Genomic DNA, 20,780 nt, shown 5'->3' with positions numbered 1-20,780 from the left:
CCAGGGAATTCCTAGAGGCATGGCACTCATCCACAGATTCTATCAGCAAACACATCGACCTGGACCCAATATACCAGCCACTGCAGCGGACAGCTGGAACTGACAACCGGAAGCGGCAGAGACAAACCACTATAAATGCTGGAGGAAACAACAGAGAAGCGCTTCACAGAAGGCTCCCAAGCACTGAGGATGTCACCTAGACAGTGGACGACACGTCTGCAACACAAATTCCCAGCTTGGCGAACAGAACCACAACAAATCAATCAACTGTCCATAAATTCAGAAAATTTGAAGATTTGGAGATTCATTTTCTGCTAATCTTTCCTGGTGAGTTTTGAGAAGATTTGTAGCTCAGGTTGAGGTTCTGGATGTAGGTTTGCTCGCTGAGCTGGAAAGTTGATTTCCAGCTGTTTCGTCACCCTACTAGGTAACCTCTTCAGTGGGCCTCCGGGCGAAGCACTGCTGATGATTCCAGCTTTCTATCCAGGCAGAAAACTAGCCACCAGGATACATGAACATCAACTAGCCACAAAACAACATGACCCTCTCTCACTAGTACCTTTACACACAGATAAGGAAGGACACCATTTCGACTGGGACTACACATGCATCCTAGAACAAGCTAAACGGAGACACGCACGAGAATTCCTAGAAGTATGGCATTCCAACTAGAACTCTATCAACAAACACATTGGGTTAGACCCCATCTTCCACCCCCTGAGAAAAAGAACAGGAAATGACATCACCACAGGAAATGACATCACAAACCCAAAGAAACCCAAACATACAAATAGAAAGCAGGAATCATCAGAAGCACTTTGCCCGGAGGCCCACTGAAGATGTTACCTAGTAGGGTGACGAAACGTCTGGAAATGAACCTTGCAGCTCGGCAAGCTAACCTACATCCCATCTTTCCTGGTACTTGTTCTCTGTGATAAATAAACTGACTCTCAGATAACATATTCCTTTAAATAGGCTATCCTCTATTGCCAATTAGTGGCACTATTTGTAGAGCAATACTGTATATAAAGAGTGAATACTTCCCTGCTGCTGGTTTTTCCATTCAGAATTCAATGCATTTCTTCAGACATAAAAATAATTAAATATTTCCCCAGCACTTGCCGGTTTGCCTTGAATTAATACAATGTGCTCCCAAAGACATAAATGCAATTTTCTGTCATTTTCAAAAGCTTAAATGTGATGTCTGCTCTCTGAATTTGTAAACAAATACTCCCCCGCTATTTGCTGAAGTGTTCTGTTTTTGCCTGATACACAGATATGTTTTTCCTTCAAATTCAAATACTTTCTTACATAATTTTCAACTCTTACACACATATTTCCCTACTGACCAGTTTTTTCTCCTAAAATGTAATAATGCTGTCAGTTCATCTGATTATAACTTATCCAGAGCAATTGGTAGACAAGGAAAAAAGCAGAACACAGATTACGGGGATGCATCAAGTTTTGGTGGCAAAGAGAGTGTTGCACAAGTCAAATCAGAGCAGAGGCACACTTGCAGGGGGAGGTTTGAAGTATTTACAAAGAACAGAATCAGAAAGATGAGTAAAATAGAGGGCAGCAGCATTGGACTTGTTACACCTGATGACACCGAATCAATAGCTTAAAAAAAGAATGGTGTGCTTTGATTAATAGTGAATTATTCTATTAATATAACCAAAGGCCCTGGTTTCTTTAACTACAGTTTCTTTCACTGGTTGTGAACTTTCAGTGATCTCTGTACAAAACACAGAGAAGTTCAAGTCCCATCTGCTCTAATGGTGTAAATTGCATTTCTGAACACGTTGATTAAAGAAAAACTAAAAGCTAACAGCTCCAAAACATCATATCATGTAGCAATTATTGACAACACCCAGTGCTACTTCTGTCAATCTGGGTGTTGCTGGACTGTTTGGTCAATATACAATCATGGATGAGCTGTAATTTACTCGAGTTAAACACTAGGAAGGCCTCCTCTCCAGCCACAAACTCCTTTCTGCTGTCAATATGAGAATCCTATTTGATTGATTTATCCTCAGGCGCTGGCCACTCTAGTCAGTTGGTAGCGTGCTTTTCCTGATGTAATGTCGCCTGTTTCTTGGTGATGTAGGGACTTGACACTTTATTTAAAATAAACACCCGAGGATTCTTAGTAATTATCACATGTTCCCTCTCCTGACATTCCCTCGTCAGGGTATATTACATTACAGACAGCAGTCATCATATGGTATCTTGTGAATGGTGAATGTCAAGAGGGTACTTAACAACGTGCCCCTTGTTGGAGCAGAACACGACGAATTTTACCCTTCCTGGCCTGGTGGTGCTGAAGTCAACTGCAGCATGAAAAAAAGTCAAAAGATAATTGACCTGAAAGAAATGCTGCCTGACCTACAGTAATTTAAGCAGTTGGTTTTTATTTCAGATTTCTAGTAACCACAGTATTTCAGATACGTGCATCTTGAAAACCACTGACCGACCTGACGTTGCTTAATTCAAGACAGATCAGCGCCAGAACCTACTATGTTCCCAGTCTGGATGATTAGAATACTTGCTAAATAAGGCTGCTGGAGTTTCAGAGATTTTTAACAAATGACTTTTAACGACAGCAACTATATACGAAATGAATCATTCTGTCGTCTAATTGTTCCAATCTCTGAGAATTACACTTGTGAAACTTTTCTGAACATGCAGTTCGAAGTTTTATTCTTAGTCTTACCTTGCGAACTGAAAACAGACAAGCTCGATGCTTCACTGGAAAAGGTGGTATAAAATATACCTCGTTATTGTAGAAGAATTATCGTGTAAATTTGGAGGCGCTGAACTCGTGCAAATTTAAAACTAAGAATAATGAGATCGTGCTAAGAAAATTTTCGTTTTTAACACACGTCATAATAAGAGGAAGGTTGAAGTAGCTTGCAGTTTGCTTTTAATCATGTGGTCCAATGAAGCTACTTACAATGGAATTTTTCATCATGGCTTTCACTGTGAAACCTTCAGTTACTCTGTGATCCTTCTTAGGTCTTTGATACATTGTCGCCAGAAGTTTCTGGTTGCCCTTTTCCAGTCCGTAGGCAGCTGGCATTGTATTTGCTGTGAGGGCAGAGTAGCAGTAAGACACCTCCTACTGAACAAATTCCGCTGTTGTTATATTGTTCTCACGGCGTTTCGAACAAAATCTTGGTTCACAAACAGCTGGTGGTTTTCCGGGCACCCCGTTGCTAAGAGAGATATGTTAAACAAACGCCGTCATTTCCGTCTCGCCGAAGCCTTCCCGTTAATTCGGTTGACATATATCACGTGGTTAGAACGTGCTTATTTTTGAATCCGGGTGCCTGGACTGCACACCAAACCAACTTTTTATTTCATTCTGGAAGTATCCCCAGTAAAGGTGACTCAAGACATTAACGGCGACTCAAGACATTAAAGGCGTTTTGTTGCCTCCTTCCTGGCATAGGAGTTGTTCTGTCTCAAACTTCACGCCCTCGGGCTCGTTTCTTGGCAACCCAACCACTCAGTGTGACAAACCCTCCCGCCTCCTTGGTTTTCACAGCACTTAATGTTCTCGGTAATGTTCTCGGTGGTCCTCTTTGCTTTAGTTATTCTTTCACATGATATGTCTGGCAGTAGCTGCACATCCATCTCGTAAATTCTTTTATTTCCAAACTTCGCGCGCTCTCTCAAGCCCCTTGGTCTCTCGCGCGCTCGCTCTGCCCTCGAGCGCTCTCCACCGTGTTAGTAAACAATCCTGGAACTCTGACGAGGAAGAAGGCTGCACGCAAGCGCAGAATGACCCGGCCTACAGGCTTTAACTGATAAAATCTACAGATTACATGCCGTAAAATTTAGCTCGCCCCAAATTTCAGGACCTGTCCTTTTCAAGAGCTGAAAGTGATCAAAGGAATGATTGGTAGGTGACACCTTGAAGCCTTTCGTTATGTCCTCTTTAAACATATTTGAGGACATGTCATGTGCACATATGCTGTTAGCTTAAAGGCTACCAGCTTTGACTTTAACAAACATATTGTAAACAAATATAGGATTGAAGTAAGAAACCAAGTATAAAAACATAAGGTTTATGGAATGTTTTAAATTTGTCACATGATATGTTAACAAAAACATTCCTCCCCGGCGGGGAATTGAACCCCGGTCTCCCGCGTGACAGGCGGGGATACTAACCACTATACTACCGAGGACTTTACGTTTAAGAAATTGGATCTCTCTCTATAAGAAAGATAATTACAGACCAGCAAGAAACTAGGCAATTAAATTATTAAATTCATTGATTATGCAGTACAGTTTATAATGTGCCAGGGAAACCAGTCCTGACTTGAGTTGCACAAGAAGCATTCCATATGGCTTGTTGTCTTATTTAGAAAAAAGGATAGATTTTGTTGAGCATACTTTGTTTCTTGTTATCTATTTGTAATACTATATGCATTTGGATAAGACACAACTTGAGATTGACATTTTCTGACTATTAATACTTGATGCACAATATAGAAATGAGCAAATATGCATTCTCCATCTTTGTTCTGCATTGTATGTATCCTTTTGGTTTTAGAATTGAAATTGACTGCCTGTAGATCCAAAGCCTTGAAACTTCAATTGAATTAGAGGTATTTCTCCTATAATGTGTTAGTTGCATTCGTGTGCAATACCGTGTTATAGAAAATCACGCAATACAAATAATGGTGCCTATGGGAAAAACAGGGTTCGGGGGCAAACAGCCAAAAATAATAGTTGGCTAAACACAAACGATAGCACAGTCAAGTAAATCTTTAAACCGTGTATTTTAATGAAATAATATGGTAAATTTAATGCTTGAACACTAAAATCACTGACTGTATTTTCACGAAGCACTTCACCAGAAAGCACGAGTCGACTGACCATGTGGTGCCGATGCAGAAGTCCAGTCCTCCTCAAAATTCTCTCCCAGTTTGAAATAAAGTTCTTTCTAAATGTACACTACAATTCCCAGTTTCAAGCTAACTTTCAACACTTGCAGAGCTGATTGCATTCATGTATTAGCAGAACGCACTGAATTTACATTTTGCAGGCAAAGGATCATGAGGCTGCATTTTGTATTTTGCAGTTCAGGTAAATGCTGGGGATGGAATCGCAGAATAGCAAATGGAAATTTGCTTTGTAAAAAAAAGTCCACAATTCACCAATTGTGTTACAGCCAAATTGTGTGTAATAAATACACATTATAGGAGAACTACCTGTACATAGATGGTCCACAAGGATTGAGTCAGCACTCCCCCTCTCTCCGTCAACCAAACCAAAGCTGTGACAAAGATTGCTATGTTGATGACCTCTGTGAACTTTGAAATTCTGCTGGGGAAAACCATTCAGAAAATCCTCTATTTATTTTTGAAAATATTCTTCCATATATAAAAGTTTGGCGATAATTTCCATGGGACGCAAGGGAAACAAACTAATTGGTGGAACAAGATCAGAAGCAAAAACAGAAATTGCTGGGAAAAATCAGCAGGTCTGGAAGCATCTGTTGAGAGAAAGCAAAATTAACATTTTGGGTCAAGTGAAAATCAGCAGGTCAAGCAGCATCTGTTGCGAGAAAGCAGAATTAACATTTCAGGTCTAGTGACCCTTCTGTTTTTGTTTCTGATTTTCAGCAACTACAGTTCTTTGGTTTTTTTGTTTAGTGAAACAAGATGCAGTGGTTAGAAATTTTAGTCCAGTGTCAAAATGCATAATTTGCAATGCTGTTGTAACAGGGACGAGGCATTCTGTAACTAATCTCTATAATTAGATGTGATTATGAAATGAATCCAAAGTGATTTACTCAATAGCTGAGAGTTAACCTTTACAGGCTAGCTGCTGAGAGGGTGAATCAAGAATTCAGGATACAGTTTTAAAATAATTGGTCTCCCATTTAAACTGATGGTGAAGATTTTTTTCTTCGCTGTCAGAGCATAAGAAGTGTTTTGATTCTTTCCCTCAGTGAGCAGTCGAGGCTGTGTCATTGTATATATTCAAGGCTGAGTTAGCTTTTCAATTGACAAGGGAGAAGGTTATAGATGAAAAAGTGAAGTTGAGGCTATTTCTTATTGACCGGTGGAACCAACTAGCCTACTGTTTCAACTCCTGTTTCTACCATTCTTGTGAGTTGTGGTGCCTGATAATAAATGAGGTTAGTTAAAGCATTGTTAAAACATCCTTAGTGATGGATTCTGTGATGCGAACTGGACTGTATTTCTCAATTTTTTCTATCTGCCTCTTTTTAAATAAAAACTTGCAACCTATTTGGGAGTGTTCTCAAAACCTCACAATTATTTTGTGGGCCAGGAAGAACAGATACACTCCTCAAAAGGCCTTCAAGTACACCACCCGATCATGTCATCTTCCTTTCCTAACCAAAACCCCAATGCTGATCATGGTCTTTTTCCACTCCTGGGCCATTTCAACCTTCCTCTTAATTGGTGAGTGACTTCTCTTGATATTCCAGGTACACCGTTTAATCAAATCATTAGCCATAATCTTCTGCAATTACATTTAAATTCCAGAGAGGAGGAACCCAAACCATAAACTGCTGAGCCTTAGTGTCACATGATCCACCAAATATAAAATCTACATAAACTAAAACCACTACATTTAGCAAAGTTACAAAATTATTAAAAATAAAAAACAACAAAAACTAAAAAACAAACCAACATATAAAGCGCCAACAGCGCTGACGAGGGAAACTCACCCCTTGCCCAGAAGGGGCAACTATCCCTCCCAAACTGGCCATAAGTAGGCATCTAACCATCCCAACCACCTTCACTTCTCTCAGCTAGAGCCGCACCACCAACACAAGCTGAAAAGAATAAACACCCCATAGAATATCAATACAAATAAAAAAAATTTTTATTAAAAAAGGAAAAATAAATAACCCACCCATCCTTTGGTATATCCTAACTTAGAAATTGAAAATGTACATCTTAACCACCACCAGACATAGTTTAAACCAAGTTATTCTCAATAGAGGAAAAAAAGAATAAAGCTCCAACCGGACTTCCTCCGTTTCTTTTACAGAATGATAAACACACACCCAAACAACACTATTTATACATACTACAATTGTTCAAATTAGGTTAGTTTGTCCACAAAGTCTCTTGCCTTCTCGATGGGTTAAAGAGATGTATGGATCCATCTAAGGTGATCCGAAGCACTGCCGGAAATCTCAGGAATCCCAAGCTCCCTTAGCCTTCTCTTGACACCGTCGTAAGATTTTCATTTCTGGATCACCGCCGCTGAGAAGTCCTGAAAAAACATGATCTTAGAGCCCTCGTAAATTACGGCCTTCAGATCCTTCCCCTGGACTCTGGAAGCCTCCATAACTCTCTCCTTATCCCGGTAATGATGGAACCACACCAGGTGAGGACGAGGACGTTGACCCAGACCCTATCTCTGTGTTGCGACCTGGTGAGCCCTCTCTATCTTCAATCTCCTGATGTCAGCCTCCAAGTCAAGGAATTTTGGAAGCCAATCCTCAACAAATTCTGCAGGCTGCTCACCTTCTTTATCCTGAGGCAGATCGAAGATCCAAATGATTTTTCTCCTGCCCCTGTTTTCAAGATCATCCACTTGGTCGTGCAATTTACGGAGCTACATTTTCAGGGTTTGGATCTCATCCTTGAATGAACTGGCATCAGCTTCCACCACTGTGACCTGTGCTCCACCTCATCCGTCCTCTTCTCCAGGTCTCCCAGCTGCTGCTCTTGCTTCTGTAGCATGAAAGAGACTGAAGCCAGCTTTTCTTCAATCTGTTTCCCCAGCATCTCATGAGATCTCGAAAGCTGGTTCACCAGGTCCTGGAGAGTAATCGGCTCTGAGGCTGCTGCAGGCTGAACTGCAGACCCGGTCTTGAATGCTCCTCCTCCCTTTTTCAGCATCTCTGGATGGCTGAAAATACATATAAGTTAATTTTTAGATGTTTCTTGGGACTCCACAATCTTTCGGGCATCCCAAGAAAGCCCGATGACCTGGGTTGGGCGGGTTAAAGGACCGTCCTGTTCCTGCTGCGATGTGAAGCACTGCAGTGCGATCTTCTCAAAATGCCGCCATCTTAGATCCCCAGCTTCTCATAGTTTCACATTAACCAATCACATGTAGGAAATAATTAAAGACATTATCTATAATTCAGCAACAGCAAAAGTGATCAAAAGAACAGAGATAGGAACTGCATTTGCCTCTGGGAACACACTGGGACTGTTAACTTTTCAATCATTAACAACATTATTGTAATTAAATGATCACTGCATCCCACTCACATCTACTGGAACTGGATATCAATTAAGGCCTATTTAGTTTGTTAGTCAATGTATGTTGACATTCCGCCTGTTCAATGTCCTAATTTTCCTACTTGGAAGTCTGTTGCCACTCTCCTAGTTCTTCAGAGTTCATCCATGCTGTCTTTGATTGCTCTCATTCTGCAGAATCTTCTGTCTGGAATGTGCTACTAGGCCTCATCCGATCATTCCCAGCTTCAGAATCTCACCTTCAGCATGTAGTGATATGGATCCTTTTATCTTGATTGCACCAAGTGGCTTACTGACCATGTTCAAGACCCTTAATGATGCCCTTGATTTACTGCGCTGTGATTCCCCGGCCTGATGGAAGACTACTCTCCTTAGACTTTGGAACACGGTCATTTGGTTTATGCATGTGAGGAGTGTTTGCTGCAAATTCTGCTGGTAGATAGTGTTGCTGTGAAATTGAAATAGCACAGCTCCTTATAGCATTCATGTGTTCATTCTGTTAACTCATGACTGTTGATAACTGTGACAAACTGTCTGGCTTTGTCTCTGCACTAAAAGCCAAGGCAAGCCAGAAGTACTGTGAGCACTTTGAGTCTGGCTCAGGGGTCAAAGCAGAAAAAGACATTGTAAGGCAAGACAGGGATGCTGTGGGCATCCAAGCAGAAGCGAACTGAGTAAGAGCTAAGAGAGTAAGCAAGGATCGCTGAGATACAGCCTGGTCCAATCTGTGAGATGGATGGACCAAAGTGACTTTGCAGCAGTATTTCAGTGAAAAGTGCTGATATGCTCCAAAGTGCAAATGAGCATCTTGCAAATGTATCAGAGGTGCTTGAGGGTTGGTGATGGTGGCATGTGTTAAATGCCAACGTCCATGTAAGGGTGGTGTGTGTAGTCTCTGCCCATGGCATGTGCCATGAGATGTTTGGTGCCTTGTGTCTGGAGGAACAAGTGGCAATCGGAGTCATCGGATAACTGCTCTGACTTGCATGTCAGGAATTGTTGCCATTTTGTTTATAACTGGTGTGTAGGAGAGTGGGAGACTGTGTGTAAATAAGGCAAGCTAATTAATAATAATGTTAAGCATGTATGGAAATAAGCCTCTTGCACTCACGCGTGAAAATTCTAACTCGCCGTTCAGCTTGGTTGGAGAATGGGACCTTTTGCTGTTGATGTCAAGAAGCTCCACAGTGGCAATCTCACGTAATTTTTCTGATTTTTTTTTACAAATGCCTGCATCATTTGAACCTAATTGGATTAGTCTGGACTCTGAGTGAAGCAACTGTTTTACCCTGCATCCAATTTTTTTATTACAAATAAATGAATGTTCAAAAAAAAAGTGAACTTTGACTCATAGAGATGTACAGCATGGAAACAGACTCTTTGGTCCAACTTGTCCATGCCGACCAGATATCCCACCCCAATCTAGTCCCACCTGCCAGCACCCGGCCCATATCCCTCCAAACTCTTTCTATTCATATACCCATCCAGTTTCCTTTTAAATGTTGCAATTGTACTAGCCTCCAGCACTTCCTCTGACAGCCCATTCCCCACATGCACCACCCTCTGCGTGAAAAAGTTGCCCCTTAAGTCCCTTTTATATCTTTCCCCTCTCACCCTAAACCTATGCCCTCAAGTTCTGGACTCCCCCACCCCAGGGAAAAGACCTTGTCTATTTATCATATCTATGTCCCTCATGATTTTATAGACCTCTATAAGGTCACCCCTCAGCCTCCAACGCTCCAGGGAAAACAGCCCTAGCCTATTCAAACTCTCCCTATAGCTCAAATCCTCCAATTCTGGCAACATCCTTGTAAATCTTTTCTGAACCCTTTCAAGTTTCACAACGTCCTTCCGATAGGAAGGAGACCTGAATTGCACACAATATTCCAAAAATGGCGTAACCAATGTTCTGTACAGCCATCAGATGACCTCCCAACTCCTGTACTCAATACTGTGACCAATAAAAGAAAGCATACCAAACACCTTTTTCACTATCTTATCTACCTGCGACTCTACTTTCAAGAAACTATGAACCTGTACTCCAAGGTCTCTTCCTTCAGCAACACTCCCTAGGACCTTACCATTAAGTGTATAAGTCCTGCTATGATTTGCTTTCTCAAAATGCAGCAACTCGTATTTACGTAAATTAAACTGTATCTGCCACTCCTCAGCCCGTTGGCCCATCTGATAAAGATCCCGTTGTAATTTGAGATGCCCTTCTTCTCTGTCCACTACACCTCCAATTTTGGTGTCATCTACAAACTTACTAACTATACCTCTCATGCTCACATCCAAATCATTTATAATAAATGATGAAAGGTTGTGGACCCAGCACTGATTCTTGTGGCACTCCACTGGTCATAGGCCTCCAGTCTGAAAAACAACCCTCCACCACCACCCTCTGTCTTCTGCCTTTGAGCCAGTTATGTATCCAAATGGCTAGTTCTCCCTGTATTCCATGAGCTCTAACCTTGCTAACCAGTCTCCCATGGGGAACCTTGTTGAATGCTTTACTGAAGTCCATATAGGTCACATCTACCACTCTGCCCTCATCAATCTTCTTTGTTACTTCTTCAAAAAAACTCTTCAGGTTTGTGAGACATGATTTCCCACACACAAAGCCATGTTGACTATCCCTAATCAGTCCTTGCCTTTCCAAATACATGTACATCCTGTCCTTCAGGATTCCCTCCAACAACTTGCCCACCACCAACTTCAGGCTCACTGGTCTATCGTTCCCTGGCTTGTCCTTAACACCTTTCTTAAATAGTAGTACCACATTAGCTAACCTCCAGTCTTCCAGCACCTCACTTGTGACTATCAATGGTACAAATATCTCAGCAAGAGGCCCAGCAATCACATTCATAGCTTCCCATAGAGTTCTAGGGTACACCTGATCAGGTCCTGGGGATTTATCCACTTTTATACATTTCAAGACATCCAGCACTTCCTCCTCTGTAATTTGGAGATTTTCCAAGCTGTCTATTTCCTTACATTCTATATCTTCCATGTCCTTTTCCACAGTAAACACAAATGGATTTTCTTCTGAGGTCCTTGTAGCACTTTCTTAGAGATCCATTTTCAATCGTTGGAATTTCTTAAAATCAAATTAAGAATTGTGGAAGCTGCAGATCTGAAACAAAAACAGAAATTGCTGGCAAAACACAGTATCTGTGGGGAGAAAGTTGAGTTAGTGTTTGGAATCCGGTGACTTCTGATGAAGTTCTGATTGTCTTGGAATTTCTTGAAGGCTTTGCCGTTCTTTCAACTACCTGGTTATGACTTTACAGATGTTAGTCAGCATCTGCTTGACCTGTCTGAATAATCAAACATTTCAGAACTTCCCCAGTTCAGGGATTGAACAGAATTCATTGTATGTGAAGAATGGCCCCAACATGCCAGTCCTCACTCCGCTCACAGTCTGGGTTAAAACATCCTCTTCCTATTGAGGCTGAGACATTAAATATGATTTTAAGTAGCTGCTGGCACTAAAAGGGATGGAGTGATCGAGAGAAAATTGAAAAATAGGGATCATTTTATATTCAGTGATAGTTATGAAAGGGGTTTGCTTATAATTGACTACTGTTGGTTGAGATGTACCTTGATTTTTCACATTTCTTTTTTAATCTTTTTCCTACTTTAAATTCCCATTCGACCAAGGTTGTAATAGTTTCCTGAAATTGCTTGTTTAATTCTGGGAATTCCATAATAGGTTGCTTTGATACATGTTCTCTGTGGAATACTCTCAGTGGTAACATATTCTCAAATCATCAGAGTAATTACAATATCAGTAAAGGGTCCAAGATGAGATTACTGAAAGTAAATGTACAAAAAATGGAATTTTACTTGATCCAGTTGGTTGGATTTGATTGCAGAATGCAAGTGAATTGATTGAGGGTTGAGGGAGCATTCAAAGGCAAATCAAAGTTCTTTGGCAACTGATCTGAATATCAAAATCCTTTTACAGATTTTTTTCACTGTGTGATAAAAGAAAGTGGTCAAATCAAATTGTCATGATAAAAGTGCAGTGTTAAGTGAGCTAAAGTCACATTTGGTGAAATAAAAGAAGGAGCAATTACGTTGTATTTCAACCTCTAATACTTGAAACAGTTTGTGCAAGCTTGATACAGTAAGTAAATAATTTTTGTCATTGCTCAGTGCAGAGTGTGTGTAGAAAAACAACCATCACTAAAACCAAGATATAAAGAATATGATTAACGTAAAATAAAAACAGATATTGTTGTAACTACTCAATCGTTGTTGCAAAATTTGTAGGGAGAGAAGCAGTCTTAATAATTTAGGTCGGTGACCTGTCATCAGAACTGGAAAATGTTAAAGTAGTCATAGGTTTAAAGCAACTACAAAAATAGGAAAGCGATGGGTGAGGGGATAAAAGAGTAGAATGGAAGATCTGCGACCGCATGAAAGTCAATATAGCACAATAACAGAATCATAAATAACCTGGAGCAAACGAACATGGAGCTTCCAGATATCTGTCATTTTAACTCTCTGTTCCACTGCCTCTAACCTCATCATCACCTACTCAGATGTCAATTGGAACATTGCAGTTGAAATACTGACTGCACCCGACAGCTACAAAAAAATACAATTCACACCAGATCTGGCCATTAAAGGATGATTTGCATTACATTGTTTCTGGAGATGATGTAGTCACTGCATTGTATCTTGAGTGACATGTGACTGTGAGGGAGTGGCTGGGTGTTGTCTTGTGGGCATTACTGACTGTGATGTAAAGATTTTGTATAAAAGAAGGACTGTTCCTTTGTTCAGAGAGATCTCTCGACACGCTTCGCAAGCATGGCAAAGAGTGTTAAGAGTTTCTCCACAGCTTGTACTTTACTAGCTTAATAAAATTTGGTTATTGTTCATAGAAATTGGCATATTGCAGTTGCATCAAGTGCATAAGAATCTTAAGGAAAAAGAAAGTAACACTTCTGCATATTTCCAATCACAGACTTCTAACCTCAACTTTGAGTTCAACAATTTCAAATCATGACCTTTAATCCCATTTCCTATCTCTGCCTGAAGGTGGGTTTTTTTCTCCTTTTTGTTAGTCTGTTGGCTGGCAAATAATGCATCTCAGAAATTAATGAACTGATGTCAATACAACTTGGTACACAAGTAGGGAATGGCCCAAGAAGGACTGATTCATTGATTGTGAAGATGTGAATCTGAATTCTCATTTTTAAAAAATCTATTAATATTTGGAGATAGGGAAATACACTTTTTTAAAAGAACATTGTGTGTTGTTTTATTTAGAATGTCATTGATTGACTTCAATGTGAGTAGAATATTTTGAGCAGGTAATAGGATGTGGATTAACCTGAAGCCTCCTCAGGATGATGGAAACTTAATAAAAATATTATTTTTACAGCTTTATAGTGACAGAGTGTGAGCCTGGCAGGGAAAAGCCTCAGGGGAAGAGCTGTGTGATTATAATAATGTTGAGTTAATACAGCATAGCAGACATATGCACTCCACTTTGTTCCCATTTCACTTAGTTTTGTTTGATTTATCTATTGCTAATGATTCTGCATTTTACAAACAACATTTCCTCAAGTTATATCTATTACAGGAATACATAATCCTTTTAAAGATAGATTTTACATTTTGTGCATAAAAAGAACTGGATTTATGTACAGACATATTTCCTGCTTTATTGGTTGGTCTTGGGGAATAGTTGTGTTTCTTGTTTTTGAAAACAAATGATAAATGTAATACTTTGTGTTAAAAAGGGTATCTTTGATTTGTATAATGTAACTGTGCCTTGAACCATGAAGTAAGTGACGTGTCATCTGATGTTATACAAAGGAAATCAAATTTGGAGCAGCAGTTACCATACAGCCATGAATGGAAACACCTTGCCATGAAGTGGGTTGCAAGATCAGATCAATTATTTTGAGTGCTTCCAAGGGATTACATTGTCCTCATATACAGGTGCATTGCCTTGTCTAACCCAAGACTGATAGGCGACATCTTCTATTTGCCATGTCTGCTCTAATCGTCATTCCAACTAAGGAATGACCAAAGACATTATTGTGTCGGCAGCACAGAATGGACAAATGATCTTCCTTGCAGCCAGAATACAGCCTTGAGGACATGATTACTCCAAATTGAGCATTATACTGAAAACACTATACACAAAAGGAGAGTAGTAGTAATGTTGCAGCTTTATTATGAGAAAATAAACAGCAGATTTTGTTTTTATTTGTTCATGAATTGTGGGCATCACTGACTAGCCAAGCACTTATTGCCCAACCCAAATTGCTCTTGAGAAGGTTTTGGTGAGCTCTTTTTCTTGAACCACTACAGTCCATGAGACATAAATACATCCAAAGTGCTGTTGGGAAGGGAGTTTCAGCATTTTTGACTTAGAGACAGTGACGTAATGGTGATATTCTAAGTTAGGAGAAAGTGAGGACTGCAGATGCTGGAGATCAGAGTCGAGAGTGAGGTGCTGGAAAAGCACAGCAGGTCATGCAGCATCTGAGGAGCAGGAGAATCGACGTTTCGGGCATAAGCCCTTCCTGATGAAATTATTGTCAATGGAATTATTAGGCTGTGTCAAGAAATTCATTGATGAAGCTACAGATATAAATATTGCAAAAATATCTTCAAAAAATCGAAAACATACATGGGATAGGAGGCAATGCCTATTTTTGGGCAGTAATCTTTGTTGCTTATGGAATGACGTATTATTACTTTTGAAAGTCCCAGATATATAATAAATATTTCTCTCTTGGAGCCTGTTGATTCAGGCATCACTCCCATAAGGTCAGTGTGCAGGATCCACCAATTGAACATTCCTAGGCTTTATTGTTGCCCTCAGTGTCCCTGTGAGAAATCTGAAGCAAACTGACTCCAATCCCCCAATTTACAGGTGTTGTGGTTCCCTGATGGATGAGATCAGCAATCACCCACTTTGCTAAGAGAGATACCAAGGTGTGGCAATTGAAATGTAGCACATCCTTTCAATGTAAGACACTCCATATCTTTCACTGTTGCAAGCCTTCTCATCTCCTATTCATACATTAAGACCACAACAGAAGTTGGAACAGTGTACGTAAATACATATTTACGAAAGTGCTGCTTATCTGAAATGATTGAACACCCATTCCACCAGTATTCTGACAAAATATCTTCTGTCTCCTCTCCCTCCACCATGTCCATATGAGCACCTGACATCCACATCTTTGGTGGAGATAGCCTGCTGACAGGTATGTCAGAGTGACTTTGAAGACTTTGGCAGATACTTCCCAGAATCTCTTGGCCTAGAGATCTGTGTGCTAAGAATCTCCTCATATGTGCAGGTTAACCTTCTTCAGCCTAAACTGCTAGAGGCAATGAGTCATTGATAGGATCGGAGACAGAGCACCTGGACATCTGTCTCTCTCCTGAGAAGAAGTCTGCCTGTTTCTTCTCCCCACTCTTGTACCTACTAGCACTACACTATCTTTTTGAGAAGATGGGACACCTGGGGAGAAGTCAAGATGGCTCATGCCCCTCTCAGCTTGTTAATCATGCTGCATACCTATGGCTGGAGCGATGGAGTGGAAGTCCAAAACAGACCTGGCAGCCACTTGAATGTTCAGCTTATCCTGGATATTGAAAATAGCCATCAGCCTTTTTTTTTTAACGCATGCTGAAACCACCACATGCACTGAATTCTCCACCTTTCACTCTAGTCTGTCACACCTGCCTGATGATCCCCTGCGATCTGCACTTGACCATGCCACTCATGTCTTATTTTCTGGGGGTCACCGAGATCCTGGGCTCTGGCAGCTCTGAATGTTAGAGTCTTGTTGCTGAACTTGGTGCTGGTGCCACTGATGAGAGGAGAAAGAATGAATTGGTAAAGATGCACAATACCTTCTGCAGACCAATGTGTTTGCCTTCTTTCACAGCCAAGGAGAGCAACTTGCAATGTTACTGACTGGCCTCCTAAGCCATTCCTGTCTCCCATCACCATAGGAATGATAACAGTCTTACCCAGACAGCTTTAGTACTCTTTCCTCCAAGGGGATAGCAATTTTGATGTTCAGAGCTTCTTTGCCCTGCTTGGTCCTCTCCAGAGGGCCAGATTTTCCTGTACTTGGATAGAAAGATTGAGGTTAATGGCAATAGGTGCAGGAGAGCACTGTGAGCATACATAACGGTAAGAGGAGTTGCACTATCTCCAGTATGTGAGTAGAAGTGCAATGTCGTGGAAGAGTTTGTAGTTTGGGAACATGAGGTGTTGCAAGCCTATGTGTGCTTATCATGCATATGATGTTCAGGCTTGCATTTGTGACCCTTTGAGATGCACATACAGTGTAGGGCTGGTCTGAGTAATGTCCCTTTGTGTTTGAGGCAGCAGGTTTATTTGATTTGATTTATTATTGTCACATGTACTGAGATACAGTGAAAAGTATTGTTTTGTGTGCTAGCAGACAAAGCATGCCTTACATAAGTATATCAGGATAATAGAACAGAATGCAGAATAATGTATTACAGCTATGGAGAAGGTGCAGAGAGAGATAAACTCCAATAATTGAGATAACAACTGTCAGTCTGGAACTGCGATGCCCAGCTCCTGACAATACCCCAGATGTGGCATACAAGGGAAATCTCTTGCCCTGCTTTGCAGGCAGGTATCTGAAGGTTCTACTATACAGACAGTGCACATGCACGGTATCCTCTTCCTCAAGGACTAGCAGAGGAGGCCATGATACCAGATCATGTATCAAATTGGTACAAGATTGCCACCCAGGTCACTGCAGTCTCAGCTGTTTATGGGAATGCACGGCAATGTTAGAAAAAGGTCAATAACCTCCACTCTACCAGTTTAAGTGGCACCATCTTCTCTCTGATATTGCACATCTCTGCTATCGTATCCACCTGCCACCAAGGCTCTACCACTCACATTTTTGCCCACAGTATATTCCCTTACTTGCTGTCATCCACCTATCCACCTGAAAACATAAATCAGCATGCCCTCTGCACTGCCTACTGACTCATTCGGGACATCTCTCCATCTGCATCAAAAACAACAGTTGTTTCACCGGAGTTCATTGCCTTTGATATGTCTTTTTCATATTCTAGGAAGAAAACATCTTACACTAAAGTAGAAAGCATCCGGGCAGTTGGTGGACTATCCAATATTTGCTCCTCAGCAATTCTGTGGACAGCATCCTGTCTTTGATCATTCTGAGTTCGAGTCCAGTTGTTGCTGTCTAGTGGCAGTTCCGCTGTTTGGCGGATGCATAAAAGATGCAGCATGTTGCTCCCTATGTTAAGATAAGCTCTCTGGACTTGCATGATTCTGTCACAAGTCGGATAGTTTGCATCTAAGATTCTGCCCTTTTTTTCTAGAATCCTCATACATGTTATAATGTCTCAATGTATCAAGCCCCTTCAAAATCTTATACAGTTCAATTAGGTCACTTCTCATTCTTCTAAGCTTCAGAGTTTAAGTTTGATTTACTCAGTAACCCATTGTAGAATAATCCTGTCATTCCAGGATAATAACCTAGTAAACGTTTGTCGTATTGGCACCTGTGTGCGTACATCCTTCCTTAAAAACTGTGTACTGTACTCCAAGTCTGCTCTCTTTAAAGTCTTGTAGAATTGTGGGAAGGTTTTCTTCCTCCTGTGCTCTAGCCTACTTACAATGAAGACGAATATTCCTTTTGCCTTCATAATTGCTTTACATACTTACTTACATGTTGTCAGTCACTGAACATATAAATGCAAGGCTGCTATTATACTTCTGAATAAATAGAATTAGTGTATTTCATAAAAGAAGAGAAACACAGATAGCTTTCTGATTTTCCTCACTGAAGTAAAACTCAGATTTTTTTCCAGCTCATTCTATTGGACTGATAAAGCAGCATATAATTCCTTTCCAGATATATTGGTTTCCAAAACTGAAGTGTCTTTCTGCTGGTATGGATCTTTTTCTCAATTGGACCTGCTTCTGGCATCTGGTCTCTTTTTCTATAGGGCATAAGAGTTCAGTTTAGTAACTACTTCAGTAAAGTACTCCAGGTAGCTTTCAGTTTCACAGCTTAAATCACGATTTTTTGGAAATGTTGTTTTGACACAATGCTAGAAAAAAAATCCTTAGAAAGGATATGGCAAATTACACATCAATGAAACAGGAGCAGAATTAGCATTTAATAAGAAAGGAACATGGGAATAGGAATGGGCCATTCATCCCATTGAACGTACTCTCTATTCAACATGATCATGACATTTCAATTTGTTTTATCATCACTTTTCCATAATCCTTTAAACTATTCATAATAAAAATGTCTCAATCTCTACTTTAAGTATACTCAAAGACTGAAATTTCCACAACACTCTGGATCAAGAACTCCAAAGATTCACCACCTTCTGAGTAAAATCAAATCTCCTCATCTTTTTTGTAGACTTCACACTCAAGGGAAACATCTTAGTTTATCCTGTCTATCTTTTTAAAGTATTTTTTAGGTTTTGGTGAGATCATTTTACATTCTTTGATAGTGCAGAGAATATAAAGTTAAAAATCGCACAACACCAGGTTATAGTCCAATAGGTTTATTTGGAAGGACTAGCTTTCGGAGCACTGCTCCTTCATCAGGTGGTTGTGGAGTATAAGATTGTAGGACACAGAATTGTTAACAATCAATCCAGGTCTTTTTCAATATATAATTTCAGTTACATCACATTATAAGCTTTTTCTATGTCCTACGATCTTATACTACACTACCACCTGATGAAGGAGCAGCATTCCGAAGCTAGTGCTTCCAGTTAAACCTGGTGTTGTATGATTTTTAACTTTGTACACCCCAGTCCAACACTGGCATCTCCAAATCATGGCAGAGAATACAGGCCCTGTTTACCCAATCTTTCCCCATAGGACATTCCTACCTTCCCGGAAAGAAGTGTGGTGAATCTTCGTTGCGCCCCTGTGCTGGGAATTCAGTTCCTCTCCTCACCTGCATTAAGCAGATGAGACTCACGTTTCTGTGTCCACTGTTTCTTTATTTGAGTAGACAGAAGGGGAATCGCACATATCTGAAGATTCCGCACAAATTCCATTAGTTAATTACACTTGACTACAATTATAGTTCATGACTCGCAAATCAGCCTATCTCCGCCACAAAGTAAATAGCATCAAATTCAACATCCGTGGCAAACTCACGTACCTGCGATTTTTAATCTATTTTTAAGCTGTATTTTTAACGAGCTCTGCACTCACGAATTTCATCATTCACGCGGTTTCTCAGAAACGGAACCCTCGGACACATGGAAGAACGACTACAGTATATCCCATTCGAACACATTTATGTTAGTTGCAGTAATCGAATCACATAACACCATTGGTACCTGTTATCCAATTACATAATTCCCGACACCGGGTTCTTAAATTATTCTATCGCAATCCAATTTATATAACATATTCTTTAATTTCTTAACTACATTCTTGCGATGTGTTTTCAATCTCCCTTTGCTGACACAGCAAAGATAACATGCTGGTCGCAATGGCCTGAGCCATTACTGTGTCTTCAACAATTGCTCTTTCATTGTTTGATTTCAACTTTTCCCTTTTCACTCCCTCTATTGCAATAATATCTTTCCTGAGATATGGAAACCAGAACTCCACAAAGTACTCCAGGTGTGGTTTAGCCGCGCTTCTATACAATTGAATCAAGACGTCAATGCTCAAGTACTCAAATCCTCTTGCAGCAGAGGATTTGCAACACTTGCATTTGAAATTAAAGTTGCGAATGAAAAATATCCACTCTACAATTCCTCTTTCATACCTCACACTCATTATGTCTCTGCACTTGCCCATTTCCCATCAAGGTTCAACTCCTCATTTTTTAGGTGGAGAGTTTCCTGACTCTGAACACCCCCAGTGACTGACTAACCGTTTGGAAATCCCTGGACTGGTATCGGAGGCTGCCCTTGACTTACTCTGACAGGAGTCCCGAGCAAAGGGTTTCCTCCTTGGTTTGCCTGAGGTCTGCAGTCAACCATGACAAGCTTCCTGACTTTGTCATGCTTTTACCATTTCGTGATGACTCAGATGTAACTTGAGCCTTACATGTCTAGCTGAGGGGACAAAATGCAGCAAGGCAAGGGAATGCAAGGCCTGAGATGCAGTGGGCATCCAGGTAGTTGACGGAATGAGTGTATACTTTGGCAGCAAGTTAAGAACCTGGAAATGCAGTGTGGTGCAGCACATGAGTTGGGCGTGTGCCCCACACCATGCAGTATCCTTGCTGCAGCGTTACAGTGATAATTGCCAGTGCAAACCAAGTACAGTGTTGACGTGTAAAACTCACTGTGGGTGGATTACACATGTGCAATAAGAGTTCTTAAGTGCTGGCTCATATTGTGTGAGAAACAAAAGCTCACTCACTTTAATAATTTCAGTCCGAGACTAATTTCTGAATAACAGCGTTGTTTTATTTATACACCTATAGGTGGGTGCTTTGTCTAATTACCAGGTAAGGTAATGACAAAATGCAC

At 40.6% G+C, this 20,780-nt stretch overlaps 2 protein-coding genes and 1 non-coding gene across 5 annotated transcripts in view; 1 reads left to right on the top strand and 2 right to left on the bottom strand.

The window, feature by feature from the left end:
- Nucleotides 1-3,708, bottom strand: part of LOC122552978 (parkin coregulated gene protein homolog) — a 379,845-nt gene extending 376,137 nt beyond the window's left edge. Inside the window, exon 1 of one of the 2 annotated variants that reach the window (XM_087991526.1) lies at nucleotides 2,954-3,708. In XM_087991526.1, coding sequence (XP_087847652.1) covers nucleotides 2,954-3,079 — 126 coding nt within the window. In that variant the 5' untranslated portion in view covers nucleotides 3,080-3,708. The remainder of the gene's footprint in view (nucleotides 1-2,953) is intronic. The other variant, XM_043696320.2, reaches the window with a different exon arrangement.
- The window catches only part of prkn (parkin RBR E3 ubiquitin protein ligase), a 1,164,944-nt gene continuing 1,147,761 nt past the window's right edge, over nucleotides 3,598-20,780 (top strand). For both annotated transcript variants that reach the window (XM_087991523.1, XM_043696306.2), the window contains exon 1: nucleotides 3,598-3,904. In XM_087991523.1, coding sequence (XP_087847649.1) covers nucleotides 3,898-3,904 — 7 coding nt within the window. In that variant the 5' untranslated portion in view covers nucleotides 3,598-3,897. The remainder of the gene's footprint in view (nucleotides 3,905-20,780) is intronic.
- On the bottom strand, nucleotides 4,119-4,190 carry trnad-guc (transfer RNA aspartic acid (anticodon GUC)). Its single transcript has one exon. It is a non-coding gene; the product is annotated as a tRNA-Asp (tRNA).

Source organism: Chiloscyllium plagiosum, unplaced genomic scaffold (genome assembly GCF_037043375.1).
Source record: "Chiloscyllium plagiosum isolate Xiang-an unplaced genomic scaffold, Cpla_swu_hap1 HiC_scaffold_10, whole genome shotgun sequence".
NCBI lineage: Eukaryota > Metazoa > Chordata > Chondrichthyes > Orectolobiformes > Hemiscylliidae > Chiloscyllium > Chiloscyllium plagiosum.
Note: the sequence above shows the minus strand (reverse complement) of the source record. Positions and strands in the feature narration are given on the sequence as shown.